Genomic DNA, 16,189 nt, shown 5'->3' with positions numbered 1-16,189 from the left:
CACCTAACTGGAGCCTAAGGGTCAACAGAGGTCAGAGCATTTAACATGGACTTTTAGTCCAACTCATCCATGCCAACCAAATTGGCATTCTAGGCTAGTCCCATTTCTAAATCATACCTATCCACATATCTGTCCAAATACATTATGAACACCGTAACAATAACTGCTTTTATAGCTTCCTCTGGCTGCTCATTTCGGATATGACCACCCTGCGAGTGAGAAAGTTGCCCCAGCTCTTTCCTAAATCTCTCCTGACTCACCTTGTTCTAGGATCACCTATCCTGAGAAAAAGGACTGAGTGTTCACTTTGTGCACGGCCCTCTTGATTTTATAAACCTCTGCAATGTTATTCCTCAACCTCCTACTCTCAGAAAATTAAGACCCAGCTGATCCATCCTCTCTCTATAATGCAATCCAGGCCCAGCAAGATCCCGGTGAATCTTATCCTTTGTTATTTCCAGCAACATCATCACCAGTCCCATCACCTTCTGGCTGCACAATATCCCAACAGTTTTTCGAAGAAATCTCCAGTAGGATAGACAAAGGGGAGGCTGTGGATGTTGTATATTTGGAGATTCAAAATGCTTTCGATAAGGTTCTGCATGTTAGGCTGCTAAATAAGGTGAGGGCCCATGGAATTACAGGGACGTTATTAGACTGGATAGAAAATTGGCGGATAGTCAGGAAGCAAAGGGTTGACATTAAGGAATCCCGTTCAGGATGGCTGCCTGTAACAAGCGGTGTTCCGCACGGGTCGGTCTTGGGGGCCGCTGCTGTTTACAATTTATATTAATGATTTGGATTATGGAATTAATGGTTTTTGTGGCCAAATTTGCAGATGACACCAAGATAGGTGGCAGAGCAGGAAGTGTTGAAGTAACAGAAAAGGTTGCAGAAGGACATAGGCAGATTAGGGGTCTGGGCAAAAATATGACAGATGAGATACCACATTGAGAAATGAATGCTTCTACATTTTGACAGTGGAAATAAACAAGCAGAGGATTATTTGGATGGGGAGAAAATTCAAACCTCAGAAATACAAAGGGACCTGGGCATCCTCGTTGCAAGGAAACCTAAAGGTTAATGACCAAATGGGATTGGTAGGGAAGAAAGCAAATGCTATATTGGCATTCATTTCAGGAGGAATAGTGTATAAGAGTAAAGAGGTGTTGATGAGGTGAGACCCCATTTGGAGTAAGAACTGTGTGCAGTTTTCTTGGAAAGGATGTGATGTTGTTGAAGAGGGTGCAGAGGAGATTTACTAGGATGATTCCTGGAATGCATGGGCTTATGTATGAGGAACGTTTGGCAACTCTTGGGTTGCATTTGTTGGAATATAGAAGAATGAGAGGGGATCTCATAGAGACATTTTGAATTTTGAAAGGTTTTGACAGAGTGGATGTAGATGTTTCCCTTGGTGGGTGAGTCAAGGGCAAGAGGTCACAGTCTTAAAATTAGAAGTTATCCATTCAAAACAGAGATGAGGAAAACTTCTTTAGTCAGGGGGGTCATGGATCTGTGGAACTCACTGCCGCATACAGCGGTGGAGGCCAGATCACTGGGAGAATTTAAACAGGAAATTGATAAGTATCTCATTAATAAGGGTATCAAGGGATTATGGGGAAAGGCTGGAACTTGGAACTAGATGTGAGCATAGTTCAGCTTAGAGTCACGGAACAGATGGGCTGAGTGGCCTGCTTCTGTTCCTTTCTCTTGTGATCTTGTGAGCTGCAGTTCAATCCTCATCACTCCTCTACACAGGCAAGAGATGGGAACAGAAGTTCAGGCACGTTCTGCCATTCAATAACATTAGGGCTGATCTGAGCTCAGTTCAGCACAATTTTTTCTATCTGTTCTTGATAACTCTCTGTTCAATTTTAAAACAAAACTTTGTCCATCTCAGTTCTGAAGATGTTCAGGTGACCAGTTTCCACAGGGAGAGAATTCTAAAAATTCAAGAAGAAATTTTTCATTGTCGCATCTAAAGCAGATTCTCTTACATGGAGAAACATCTTCTCAGTATCTACAATTTAAGCTACGTCAGACTCATGTTTCAACAGTATCATTCTCATTCTTCTAAACTTCAACGAGTGTAGGTCCTTCCTGCCTAACCTATAAGGAAAGCCTATCCCCAACATGTGAATCTCCTCTTAACTGCCTCTAGTGTAAGCATCACTCCTTAAAAAAGGAATTGAAAGCCAGATGCATTCCTACCAATGCCCTGCACAATTGTAATGAGTCTTCCCTACTTTTGAATTCCATAACTTGGCAAAAATGTGCCTCAATCTATTTGCTTTCCCAGTTACTTGCTCTACCAGTTATCTGTGCTTCATGAAGAACACCTGGGTCCTATCTCCATCTGAATTCTGTCATCTCTCTCTCTCAGTTTCTAATCTTTCTAATTGTCTCAGATTTAATCCAGTGCTCGGCTACTGTCTCCCCATCATCACATGGGTTTTCCAGTCACCTCTCACCCCCCTAAAAATGTCCCAGTGGAACATTAACTGGCCAATGTAAATTGCTCTCAGTATGATGGAATGAGAATCCAGGAAGGTTGATGGTAATGTGAGAGAGAATTTAGTCATTGAGGAATTAGACTGGCAGGTGAGCTCAGAGTCAGCACGGGATCATGGACCAAATGGTTTTTGTGGCCAAATTTGCAGATGACACCAAGATAGGTGGCAGAGCAGGAAGTGTTGAAGTAACAGAAAAGGTTGCAGAAGGACATAGGCAGATTAGGGGTCTGGGCAAAAATATGGCAGATGAGATACATCTGCTACATCTTAGGCCACTTATTTGACCTATTTTCCTGAGCTGATTCTTTGTGTGCTCCCCACAACTTCTAGGTATTCTCAGCTAATCTGGCTACCTTCACCTGGTCATTAATATTGGTTATAAATTGATGACAACTTCAGATCCATTTGTCCCATTTTTATTTTCTGCGCCTCAAGATTCAAGGAGTTTCTTTCCTGTGTGTGTTCTTCTCCAGACTCTTGAATAGACCCTCCATCTTCCAAAAGTTGCCTTGCATTATTTATCTGAACTACCCTGGTTTCACTTTGGTTTGTATCACACTGAACTCTGCATGTTTGTTTAATTGTAGTATTATCCCCAGAACTTGTGTTTTCGTACTGCTGTCATGGATTGACTTGCCTGGATTGCAGCCAAAATGAGGTTTTTCCCTGTATCTCTGTACCTGTGACAATTAACAATTAAATCCCAATGTGCAAGGTAACCACCTGCAAATCACAAGCACTTCTGCCAGGAAGAGGGACAGAACTCACCTCATTGCATTCTTCAGCAATTCAGGCAGTATGTAGTCCAAGGGCAAGGGGATATAAGGAAACCTCGCCGCCACGTGGCCATTTATCCGCACCCGAGGAGAATTTCCATATTGGTGTTCACAAAGTCGCCTGAAAAAAGGGGAACACCCAAAAAAAACACACGTCATAGGAGTAGCCATGGGTACCCTCATGTGTTCTAGCTATGCCAGCCTTTTTGTTGGCTTTGTCGAGCAATCCATGCTGCAAGCCTACACAGGCAAGATCCCTCAACTCTTCCTCCATTACATCAACAACTACATCGGGCTGCCTCACGCGCCCACGATGAGCTCATCAACTTTATTCACTTTTCTGCTTTCACCCTGACCTTAAATGACTTGGTCTATCTCCATCAATACTCTTCCCCCTTTTCTGATCTCTCTGTTTCCATCTCGGGAGACAAACTTTCTACAGACATTGACCACAAACCAGCAAACTTCTACAACTAGTTCAACCACACCTCTTCACATCCAGTCCCTGTAAGGATCCTATTCCCTTCTCTCAGTTCCTCTGTCTCTGTAGCATCTGCTCCCAGGACGAGGTTTTCCATTCCAGATAATCAAAGATGTCCTCCTTCAAAAAGCATAGCTTCCCCTCCACCACCATCAACTCAGCCCTTACCCACATTTCCTCCATTTCCCGCACATCTGCCCCCCCCCTGCTCCCACAAGCAACAAGGACAGGATTCCCCTTGCCCTCACCTCCCATCCCACCAGCCTCCACATCCAACATATTATACTCCACAATTTTCATTTCCTACAACATAATCGAACCACCAGACGCTTCTTCCCCCTCTCCACCTTCTGTCATGAACGCTCCCTCCACGAATCCCTCATTCCTTCCCACTAATCATCTTCCCCTGTCACCACTGGGAGGGCCACACCTCCTCCCTCACCACTATTTGGGGCCCCAGACAATGCTTCTAAGTGAAGCAACACTTCACTTGTGAATCTGCTCAAGTCATCTACTGCATCCAGTGCTCCCGTGGTGGCCTTCTCTACATCGGAGAGATTGGGCACAGACTGGAAGAGTGCTTTGCTGAGCAGCTTTTTCTCTGTCCATATCAGTGGCTAACCATTTTGATTCTGCACCCCATTCCCACGCTGTCATGTCTGTCCATGACTTCTTGCACTGCCAAACCAAGGCTAACTGTAAATTGGAGGAGCAATATATATTCTGTTTGGATACTCTCCAATCAGAGGGCATTAACATTGACGTAGAGAGTCTGCCGTTCTCCCTCTCTACCTCCTTTCCTCCACCCCTTCCCTCTCCATTCATAGAGCTATCCACCCTCCCCCAACCGTTTTCTCTTGTGCCCTCCCTCCCTTATCCACCTCTCGCCTGTCAGCCTGTGCTCCTCCCCCTGCCCCTCCCCTCCACTATTTAATTCACCTGCCTACATTTTGCTCATACCTTAATGAAGGACTCAAGCCCAAAACATTGGTATATATAATACGCTGAGTTTCTCCAGCATTGTGTTTGTACTTCAATCACGGCGTCTGCAGACTTTCGTGTCTCACTCCAATAAAACCACAGCCTGTTTCTGAATCAGCGTACAAGTACACTGCTTAGAGATTGGTGTGAGGAAGTATTATTTTCACCTGACTTATCACATTATTAAGATCAATTTAGAAATAATTTTCCAAGCATAAATTCCTGGGTTTTTTTTAATTAGTTGGTACTTCAGAGAAAACTCCAATCCCAGTTTTTCAGCATTATCCTTCAAAATTCTAGCTGTTCCTTTGTAGAGACGCAAATAAGTTGGTTACTCTTTCATGTTAAATCTAAATTTCATTAACTTTTGCAGAGCACAGGTCTGCGAGGGTCATACATAGGCTATGAACATGCAGACCAGAAGGGAGAGGCTGAAGATATTAAAGCAGCCAAATCAAATGTCTAGATTGGCATGCTATTTTTACGTAGACGGGATGTGAGAAGATTATTAAAAGTGATTAATGTTTAGCTTTCATTTGCGAAGAACTGAAAAAGGTGTAAATAATTACCTGTATTAATTAATGTACTGGGGACTTATTGAATTCATCATTTTCAAAAGTTTTTTTTAAATGAAAAAGTCACTGAATCTTCACTTACTTTGTTCAGACTTAACATTTTATGAAAGCCAATATTGCCATCAGCAATAGTCTCTCTCATTTTAAAATAAACATACAACTACTGCAGTCCAGAGACAGGACTGGTCGGAATACGTACTTGAACCCTAGAATTTTGAGATCAGCACGTGGGCTCCACAATCACTTTCCCAGCAAGAACAAGGCAGAATAGCACAAATCACCTACATTGGCCTCCTCGTCCAAAAGGGGTTCCAAGCCAATAACAATTCAAATAGCTTCTCACCCACTGTTAAATGCACCTTTAAACCACAGGAGGGGACAGAGAGACAATGCCAATCATTAAAGATTGTGTAGCACCATCCAAAGAGGGAGAGAGTTTCCTGATGTCTTGCACAGTGTTTTGCTCAGAATTGCCAGTAACATCAAGTTGGGCAAATGGAGCTTCACTATGTGTGGTCATTGGGTTGCTTTGTAATTGACAACAGCAGCTGCTGCAATTAAAAAAAAGTCATCATATGTAAAGTTCTTGAGATGCAATAAAAATGAAAAACTGTGCTGATTGCAAAAAACTTTGTGAAATTCATAGCAACGGCCAGGAGAAATCAACAGGCCCCTTTTACGATTGAATGATGTTGTCCTCTGTGTGTTGGGGCTGGACTGTCTTTTCTATTGCAGAGTACGTATTTAATTCTTTGAGATTAAGAGCAGGAATTTGGTTAGAACTCCAGAAATAAAGTCTGGCTTCAATTCACATTCCACATTGACAATCAGCCTCATGGTTGCATTTCCAGGAAACGTGTTCTATTTGTTTTCTAATGTCTCTCCAACACAGCAACGGGTCAGATTCACACGTCTTTGTGCTGCTTTTAACCTCTACGATACTGAAGAGCCCCAGAACGTGCACTTAGTTATCGATATTTCCCACTACAGAAGTTTTAAGTGCTTTCTGGCAACAAGCCAGAACAGAAAGTCACCGAGAGAGAATCACATAATGGGTACGATGTTCAAGGAGGCCTTCCAGCCAAAGAAGTCCAATCCAGTTAGTTCTACTTCCTAGTTCCCCACAAATCCTCTCCCTTCAGGTTCTTTTCAGACTTTCCACTGAAGGGTACAGCTGAATTTGCCTCCATCAACATCCCAGCAACGTCTCCTCAGATACAACATCCAAGCTTCTACCAATACTCTCATCTACCCTACCCACCAAGCTCCCTTAATGTTTCTCCACTCACACTTCATGGGCTCTCTGGCCTCGTACTATGCACATCCCTGATTCCTATTCCTGCAAACTTTTCCTCACCTAACTTCTCTTCGGGGCCCTATTGTTAATGTACATTATTGTAGTTGACGTGACTTACGTACCATGATCTGAACATTATAATCGTGTGTATGACAGTAAATTCTCATCTGCTATTATTAAAATCTCCCATTCCTCAAGCTCCGATCCTTTCCCTTCCGATTTGCCAGTTTCCTTGCTTTACCCGCAAACAGCATTCTCCAGTATCACCTATACTGGAACCCAAAACCGTCGACTACCCATGATCCAAACCATGAGGAGAATAACAACGATGGCAGGGTTTCTCATGAACCCCAATTCATTTTACTGCTCACTGGACCCATTGGGCAACACGAATTTGTTCCTACACCATAATCAGCTGGTGACCAAATGATTAAAGTGTCTGATTTTTTTTTTCCCTTATGTCTCCCCCTCACCCACTCAGTGGTTAGTGTCCACCCAGAAACCTTGGCAAAGATTCGCAGCTCACAGTAAATAGACTCCCACCAACGAAACACATTTCTGTGCTAATACCACTCTTATTTCTACACTGTAGGTAATCCCACCACTGTGTGATCCCCATAGCTTGTTAGGTACACTGTACGTATCACAGCAGCGACAGACTCCTGGCTGTAAAGGCATTTGGTCAGCTACCACTCAACTTTCACAAATATCCCACCCAGAAACAAAAACAGGATATGCTGGAAATATTCCACAAGTCAGGTAGCACCCACTGAAAGAGAAGACATTTCTCGTCAGAACCTCGGAGGCAGGAGAAATGTTGCTGGAGATGGAAATGGAACAGACAGCAGTGCAGGTCTCCTATGGCCATTCCCCTCAATTACATGTATATCATTTTGGATACCTTTGAGGGGGTGGTGGGGACAAGACACAGTGTTCAGGTCTCCGGCAGAGTCTGACCCTTTGGCTAAGAAAGGAAGAGAGAGAAGAGGTGAGATGTAGTGATAGGGGATTCCATAGTTAAGGGGACAGAGAAGAGGTTCTGTGGAAAAGATCGAGTATTCCAAATGGAATGTTGCCTCTCTGGTGCCTGGGACCAGGATATCTCAAAGAGGTTGTGAGCAGCTAGATGTCATGGTCCATGTGGTGACCAATGAAGTGGGTAGGAAGGGTGATGAGATCCAGTAAAGAGAGTTAAGGGAGGACCTCCAGGGTTGTGATCTCAGAGTTGCTACTCATGCCACGTGCTGGTGAGGTTAGAAATAGGAGGATAAGGCAGCTTACCCCGTGGCTAAAGCTGGTGCAGGATGGGAGGGCTTCAGGTTTCTGGATCATTGGGCTCTCTGCCAGGGAAGGTGGGGAACTATTCCAACAGGACAGTTTGTACCTGAACTGGAAGGGGACTAATATCCTTGCAGGAAGGTTTGCTAGTGCTTCTCCGGTGGGGAGGTGAGAATCAGTGTGCCAGAGCAGATAGTGGAGTGAAGGAGGAAAAAGATGATGTTAAGACTGCATATTAAGGCAGAAATAAAAGGGTTGTGCAAAATGTTCTCAGGGGCATCTATTTCAATGCAAGGAGTATGGTAGGAAAGGCAGGCGAGTTTAGAGCATAGATTGGCATGTGGAATCATGTCACTGTGGTCATTAGTGAAACTTGGTTACAGGAGGGGCAAGACTCAATGTTCCAGGGTTCCATTGTTTCAGACACAATAGAATGAGGGGATGAAAGGGGAGGAGTGGCATTGCTCATCAGGGAAAGTATCACAGCTGTGCTTAGACAAGACAGACTAAAGGGAGACGAGGCAAAATTATGGCAGATGAGATTTAACATAGAGAGGTGTACAGTTGTACATTTTGGCAGTGGAAATAAACAGGCAGAATACTATTTGGATGGGGTGAAAATTCAGACTTTGGATATGCAAAGGAACTTGGGTGTCCTCGGGCAGGGAAACCTAAAAGTTAAAAGTAAAAGTGAAGGATTTCACTATGAGGTTTAGCTTTTCAAAGTGCTTACAGAATAAAAGTGGCTTCATTTCAATAGCACTTCATTAGCTAACAAAATTTGGGTTGCACTGAAATAGGAAATTTTCTATGTATATTCTTTCAATTCAGATCCATGATTCTTTGGGTGGTGAGGGGGGGGGAAGGAGTCTTCAATTTCTGCCTTGTTTTACTGTAATGAAGAGCGTGTCACTGTCTGCCCATTGGAATACAGGCTCATTCTTCCTATTCCTTGAAGAAGGTCTCAGGCTCAAAATGTTGGCAATATAACTTTGCTTTTTTGGATGGTGAAAAGATCGGCTGAGTTCCTCCAACATTTATGTTTTTACTACGATCACAGCATCTGCAGACTTTCATGTTTCACTACAGGATAACGAAGGGGCTGCACAGTTGGGGTAGCAGTTAGTGCATCGTTGTTACAGCACCAACAATCGGGACTGGGGTTCGAATCCCACACTATCTGTAAGGAGTGTGTGTTGACCCCGTGTCAGCGTGTGTTTTCCTATAGAGGTTCTAGCTTCCTTTCACCCTTCAAAACGTAACAGAGATATAGATTAATTGGATGTATATTGGGCAGCATGGACCAATAGCCTGTTACCGTGCTATATGTCTAAAAAAAATCCATATGACACACCTCACCAACCAGTTGAACTCATATTTTCCAGCTTGTATCTCTAAATAATTGGTTGTTTACTTGAGGAAGAGGGAAGTGTCGGCTCAAATCCTAAGGCTGGGAAATGGAATTTATATTTCTGTCACAGTGAAAGGGCAGAGGAGCCAGGTTTACTCCTTCTAAACACTTCCATAAATGTGCAAAGCCTAAACCTTGCTCACACACAACTAGCGATGAAAGCCAGGTCAAGGTTGATACTCACGGACCCAAACCTAGCATCAGTTAATGCTCTCAGAAGAAGGGTTAATTGAGGCCAAGGGATAACTTTTGTAACTTCCTTTTTAATCTCCCATCTTTCAGACTGTTAATTACCATTTTAAGACCAGGAGCAATGATTTACTCACAAGTCATTACAGTTTAGCATAACTAATTTAAAGTCTGATCCTTTCCACCCTTCCCCAAGTTCTGTTCTATGGCTGCCAGGGTTGATAGGTACTGTTCATTCTGGTGATTGCAGGTGGCTTGGCAATATTCTAGAATTAATTAGTGATAAGTTGCTTGTTTCACACAAAGGTACAATTACATATGCACCAAAATTCTTACTCTTGCAACCAAGCAGGTATTTTGCAAAAATAAGGGGTGAAACACGAAAGTCATTTGACGCCGTAGTTGTAGTAGAATCACAGAAACGCTGGAGGAACTCGGCAGGTCTTGCAAGTGTCCATGGAAGGTAAAGACATCCAACTGGCGTTTCGGGTCTGAACAACTTCAATAGCATACATTAAATTTCTGTACAAGAATGAGCCAAATAACAATAATAAATATTCACATTAAAAAAAGTGGCATTTCAATAGCGCAGACAGTCCTTTGTGTGGTAGTGGAGTAGTTGAGGATTAGGATAGTATGGAGTGGTTCAACAGCCTGACAGCTGAATATATTTACATTAAATAAATGGGGGTTCAGTCAAGATAATGAAATGAGGCAAACGAAAAAAAACACACACCTTTCCTGCATTAATTTTGTTTGTTAGGCTAAAACAATCTATGAAAATTCAAAGCAGCAATTTTCAGAAATCCCTGTGAATTCAGGTTTTGTCATCTTGTTCGCAGGAGTTTGAAAGTTAAGTTTCAGCAGTAACATTATCTAGGAATGTAGAGACCTGGTTTATTTTCAACATGCTCTACATCACGTGAAAAGCAATGGCAGGATTATGATCAATCTTTAATGCTGCCCTTGGCCTGTAGCAAACTGCTGGATCATTGACAAACACATAGAAACCTCCTCCTCTTCAGAAGATTACAGTGAACTACGTACTTGCAGAGACCAAAATATCACAGTTTCTGTTGTGTTGTACCTATCTCGGCTGCAAGGATCGACAACGAGATAGACCACAGACTGGCCAAGGCAAATAGCGCCTTTGGAAGACTACACAAGAGTCTGGAAAACAACCAACTGAAAAACCTCACAAAGATTAGCGTATACAGAGCCGTTGTCATACCCACACTCTCGGCTCCGAATCATGGGTCCTTTACTGGCATCACCTACAGCTCCTAGAATGCTTCCATCAGCGCTCTCTCCGCTCATTCTGGACTGGTCGACCTACTTGTGATATACTCCAGTCTTTATTTAATAAAAGCCTTGGTTTGGATCAACGTCTTTGTTTCTTTCGACGCGCATTACAGCACGTTAGTCTGAAAATTTAGATTCAAGGGAAGCTGGCCATTGGACTCAAAATTAGCAGTGGAAGAAGCCAGAGGCTGGCAGTGCAGGGATGTTTTTTCTGGTTGGGTTTATGATCAGTGGTGTGCCACATGGGTCAATGTTGCTTGTTATCTATGTCAAGGATGGCAGTTCAGTTAACATGATTAGTGAATTTTCAGATAACACCAAAGACAGTGAGTTAATGCAAGTTTACAACAAGATGTTTGGCCTGGAAGTCAGCCTAAAGAAAACTGAGGTCCTCCATCAGCCAGCTCCCCACCATGACCACCAGCCCCCCTACATCTCCATCAGGCACACTGAACTCAAAATGGTCAACCAATTTACCTACCTCGGCTGCACCATTTCATCTGATGCAATATCGACAAAGAGATAGACAAGAGACTCGCCAAGGCAAATAGCACCTTTGAAAGACTACACAAAAGAGTCTGGAAAAACAACCACCTGAAGAAACACACAGAGATCAGCGTGTACAGAGCCGTTGTCATACCCACGCTCCTGTTCGGCTCCGAATCATGGGTCCTCTACCGGCAATACCTACGGCTCCTAGAACGCTTCCATCAGCGCTGTCTCCGCTCTATCCTCAACATTCATTGGAATGACTTCATCACCAACATCAAAGTACTCGAGCTGGCAGAGTCCGCAAGCATCGAATCCATGCTGCTGAAGACCCAACTGCGCTGGGTGGGTCACGTCTCCAGAATGGAGGACCATCACCTTCCCAAGATCGTGTTCTATGGCGAGCTCTCCACTGGCCACTGAGACAGAGGTACACCAAAGAAGAGGTACAAGGACTGCTTAAAGAAATCTCTTGGTGCCTGCCACATTGACCACCGCCAGTGAGCTGTTATCACCTCCAACCGTGCATCTGGGCACCTCACAGTTCAGCGGGCAGCAACCTCCTTTGAAGAAGACCGCAGAGCCCACCTCACTGACAAAAGACAAAGGAGGAAAAACCAAACACCCAATCTCAACCAACCAATTTTCCCTTGCAACCACTGCAACCGTGCCTGCCTGTCCCGCATCGGACTTGTCAGTCACCAACGAGCCTGCAGCAGACGTGGACATACCCCTCCATAAATCTTTGTCCGCGAAGCCAAGCCAAAGAAAAAGAACAACAAGATCTAGATCAGTGTGAAGATGGGTCAAGGAGTGGCAAATGGAATTTACTGTGTCAAGTGTGAGGGGTTGCATATTGGCGTCAAATCAGGATAAACCTTGTAAATGGCAGGGTCCTGGAGAGTGTTGTAGAACAGAGGGAAGTAGGAGTACAGGTTCCTGTAAAATGTATTTCAGGTGGACAAGGTGGTGCAGGAGGCGTACAACATACTGGCCGTCATTGAACAGGGTATTGAGTACAAAAGTCAAGACTCATGATTCAACTGTACAAAATATTGGTGAGACCACACTTGGAGTACTGTGGGCAATTCTGTCAGCCCTTCTGTATGAAGGGCATCAATAAGTTGGAAGGGTTGCAGAGGAGATTCACCAGGATGTTGCTGGGACTAGATAGGTTAAGTTAGAGAGAGAGGATGGGTCTTTATCACTCTACACACTGTCTTATTTGCTGTACTTGTGTATGGGTTGACTTACACTCATGTAGTTTGATATATGTGACAATAAACTTGAACTGAACTGATCTGCATAATTGGTCGTCTCTAAACCTGCTATATGTTTTAAAGGGCAAATTTACAACCAAGTGAAACATCTATAATGAGAATGTACTTGGACCTTTATCAGATTCTCAATTGAAATTTGTTAAATTAGCTTTGGCGGTAGCAAGGAAGTGTATTGCAATTACTTGGAAGTCAGATGTCTTTAACAATAGGAAGGTGGCAAACAGAAATTCAAAGCTATATTCCATTAGAAAACATTACTTATAATTTGAGGGGCAAATATCCTATCTTTTTGCAGATTTGGAGCCCGTATGCTCAAACACTGGGATTGAATTTATGAATAATTCCTTCGGTTCCGTGGTCTTCCCTCAATAAATTATATTTTTTGTGAAAATGTTTTTACGTGGGATCTCAGATTGCCTCCTAGCGCAATCCAACTTAACACATATTCATTATGTATTTCTTTTAGTATTTTAGTACTTTTCATTTAGTTTTTTTTTTCTTTTTTTTTGGAGTTTGTTTACTTTTTTTGAGGAGGGAAAGGGGTGGGGGTGGATGTGTTAGGCTGTTTTTCTTTTTTCCTCTTTTCTTCTTTCTTTTTATATATAATTAACATGAGCCTAATTGATTGTTTGTAACATTTTGATATATGAAAATTGTATTTTTGCATGTGTTGATTATAAATAAAATATTCAAAAAATATAATGTACTTGCACTTGAAGTAATCCCATATTAACAAGAGTTAGGTATTCTATGAAGTTCCTAGTAACTACAATTAGAAGGCAAAGGGCCTATTCGAACACACTGCCTACACAACAGCAAGAGTCATGTTTTGATTGTCACTAAGATATCCTAAAGGGGGAAATGGGTACATGTCAGACAGAAGCAAAGTAACCATCTGGAATTTAATAACAATTCCTCAGCCAAATTAAGACAGAGCATCAACTTCGTCTAACAATATTGTAGATGACGGAAAGCTGAAATAAAATCAGGAAATGCTAACATTACAGAGCCTGTGGAAAGACAATGGACATTTCAGATCTTTTACCAGAATCAATGAAAAGTGGTTTTCCTGAAATGTTAACACAAGTGATCATAGACGCTAAAACCTGGAGCAAAAATACCAGCATCCTACCTTAATGCTGGAGAAATTCGGTGGTTATGCAACATCTGTGGAGGCAAAGAGACGATCATCTCTTTCTCCCCAGATGCTGTCTGGCCCACTGAGTTCCTCCAGCAGTTTGTTTGGTTTTTACCTGAAATGTTAACTCTGTTCCTCATTCCACAAATTTAACACACTGTAGTTTATGGATCACAAATGAAATGCCACAATTTCTCTATCACTCAAGTACCTTGTTGACTTACGAGCACTGTGGGCATCTTCAGGATGTTGAACGGTGCTTGAACAGGGCGGGCTGGGGGCTGTGTCGGCAGAGGATCATGGGTGTATTTAAAGCAAGATGTTGCAACCATTTCTCTTTGTAATTGCTTTTGAGAACATGTTTTAACTTGTAAATGAATAAGTCCATTTCAATAGCATTGAGTTTTCCACTGTTTATTTTTACTCTAAACAGTAAACCATACTTTAAAACAATAAATGGATAACAAGATATCAAATTACTCAAAAGTACACGATCAAAGAAATTGTCTGTCCTGACTCCATGTTCTTGATTCTAATAACAGAAAATCTAATTCAACTCTAAACTACTGTTTCTCCAAGATGGTCGTAAATACAGCTTTTAATCTTGACTGTAACTGTAGAGACACTTAAACGAATGTCAACAAATTTTGGTAGCAGCTAGAAACTTTTAGAACTGATAAAAAATGTTTACAAGTCATTTACAAGGGTTCTTGATTAATAAAGGTGTCAAAGATTATGGGGAGAAGGTAGGAGAAGAAGGTCAGAAGGAAAAATACATCAGCTATGATTTGAATGGCAGACCAGACTTGATGGGCCAAATGGCCTAATTCAGCTACTCTGTCTTATAGTCTAATGTATACTAAAAATCCAATTAATTGCAAATTGTTTGACTACAGCGTGTAGGGATTGGTCTAAATCAAAAATCTAATACAATACCTAATAACAAAGCAGCAAACAGCAGATGATGAAGATTAAAAAAATAAACACACGCTTAGAAATATTTGGTTAGTGAGGCACTTTCAGATGGAGGCCTGTCTACAGAGGGAAAATATTTGACCAATTTCTTGCAGCTCACCCCCTTCAGTTTTAGGTAACCACATCCCAGGTCGTTAGCATTCAGATGCTCTCTGCTCAGATTGAACTGATAGTCCAGTCTTCAGACACTAAGGAAAACCACCCCTCAGGAGGTAAAATTTAAAAAGGTCAGTGAATCTCCTACAGGTAATTGATGTACAAGTTTCATTTCATCATGAACAGACAATGGTGGAGGCCAAAAGACTATCAAGGTCCAGTGATGATAAAAACTGATGAACACATCTGTGATAGGGTGAAGGTGTGACAAAGGCTGATAGATTAGATCAGTGGTTCTCAACCTTTTTTCTTTCCACTCACTTTAAATCATCCCTCTGCCATCGGTTCTCTGTGATTAGTAAGGGATTGCTTAAAGTGGGATGAAAGTGGGAAGGGGAGGTTGAGAATCACTGCACCAGACTCAATTGTTACTGAAATATTTTGCTTGAGAAAAATTGTCATTGACCCATTTCCTTTGGGGTTATGAAACTGTGCACATAACGAGTCAATGGGGTACAATTAAAACAAAGGTTTTCAAACTTTTTATTTCCATCCACATCCTACCTTAAGCAATCCCTGACTAATCACAGAGCACCTACAGCACAGGGAATACTTAAAGTGGTAAGTGAGTGGAAAGAAGATTGAGAACCATTGGATTAGGCCCTAGGCCTAAAGGTCGTTTCAAGTATGGGTAGACAGGAATGACTAAGAACTGTAGTAAAGCACAACCCCCAACCTTTTATCAGCTGACATCAATGAACAAAAAATTCTCAGACAAGAGGGTCAGCAATCCACGAATGTCTCCCAGCATCTTTCAATGGAACACTCACCGTGCAAAGTCCACCCACTTCTCAATTATCCTCTTTGGAGAGAGTCGTGTGCAGATAATCCCTACATAGTCAGGCTGCAGAAAGGAAATAGAGGAGCACTCCTTAGGAAAGTATTTGGGGAAAAAAATAAATTCCTTGAGTCGACAGCACAGAGGCCATTTAAGCCACGCGTTCTGTTTCAGTTGTACAGCCTCCCACCAATCATCATCTCACTCTAGCCAGAGATCCTTTTAAATAGGCAGTAGTACTTCTGGTTCAGTTATATGCAACTTTTTATTCAGACTACAATGAATATGAAAGAGCTCTAGGGGGGGAAAAGAAGGAATAGAATTAACAATTATAATTTGAGGCTCCCTAATATTCTGAATCTTTGCTTCCCAGATTTTCATTTCATTGCAAGTGGATTGGATATTAAAAAAAACACCAAACTTATAATTGAGTGAAGCATAAAAGTCTGCACATTGTCGTGAAAACAAAGAAATGCTGAAGGAACTCAACAGGTCTCATAGTATCCATAGCTTACATTTTGGGCCTGAGCCCTTCAATTAATTCATAAAAAGCAGACAGGAATCGGA

At 42.2% G+C, this 16,189-nt stretch overlaps 1 protein-coding gene across 3 annotated transcripts in view; it reads right to left on the bottom strand.

The window, feature by feature from the left end:
• The window catches only part of bckdk (branched chain ketoacid dehydrogenase kinase), a 71,695-nt gene that overhangs the window by 19,110 nt on the left and 36,396 nt on the right, over positions 1-16,189 (bottom strand). For all 3 annotated transcript variants that reach the window (XM_069911138.1, XM_069911137.1, XM_069911136.1), the window contains exons 7-8: positions 15,615-15,688; positions 3,285-3,413 (exon numbers count right to left, since the gene is read on the bottom strand). In XM_069911138.1, coding sequence (XP_069767239.1) covers positions 3,285-3,413; positions 15,615-15,688 — 203 coding nt within the window. The remainder of the gene's footprint in view (positions 1-3,284; positions 3,414-15,614; positions 15,689-16,189) is intronic.

Source organism: Narcine bancroftii, chromosome 14 (assembly GCF_036971445.1).
Source record: "Narcine bancroftii isolate sNarBan1 chromosome 14, sNarBan1.hap1, whole genome shotgun sequence".
Taxonomy (NCBI): Eukaryota; Metazoa; Chordata; class Chondrichthyes; order Torpediniformes; family Narcinidae; genus Narcine; species Narcine bancroftii.
The sequence above is the reverse complement of the archived record's forward strand: the minus strand, read 5'-3'. Positions and strand labels throughout refer to the sequence as shown.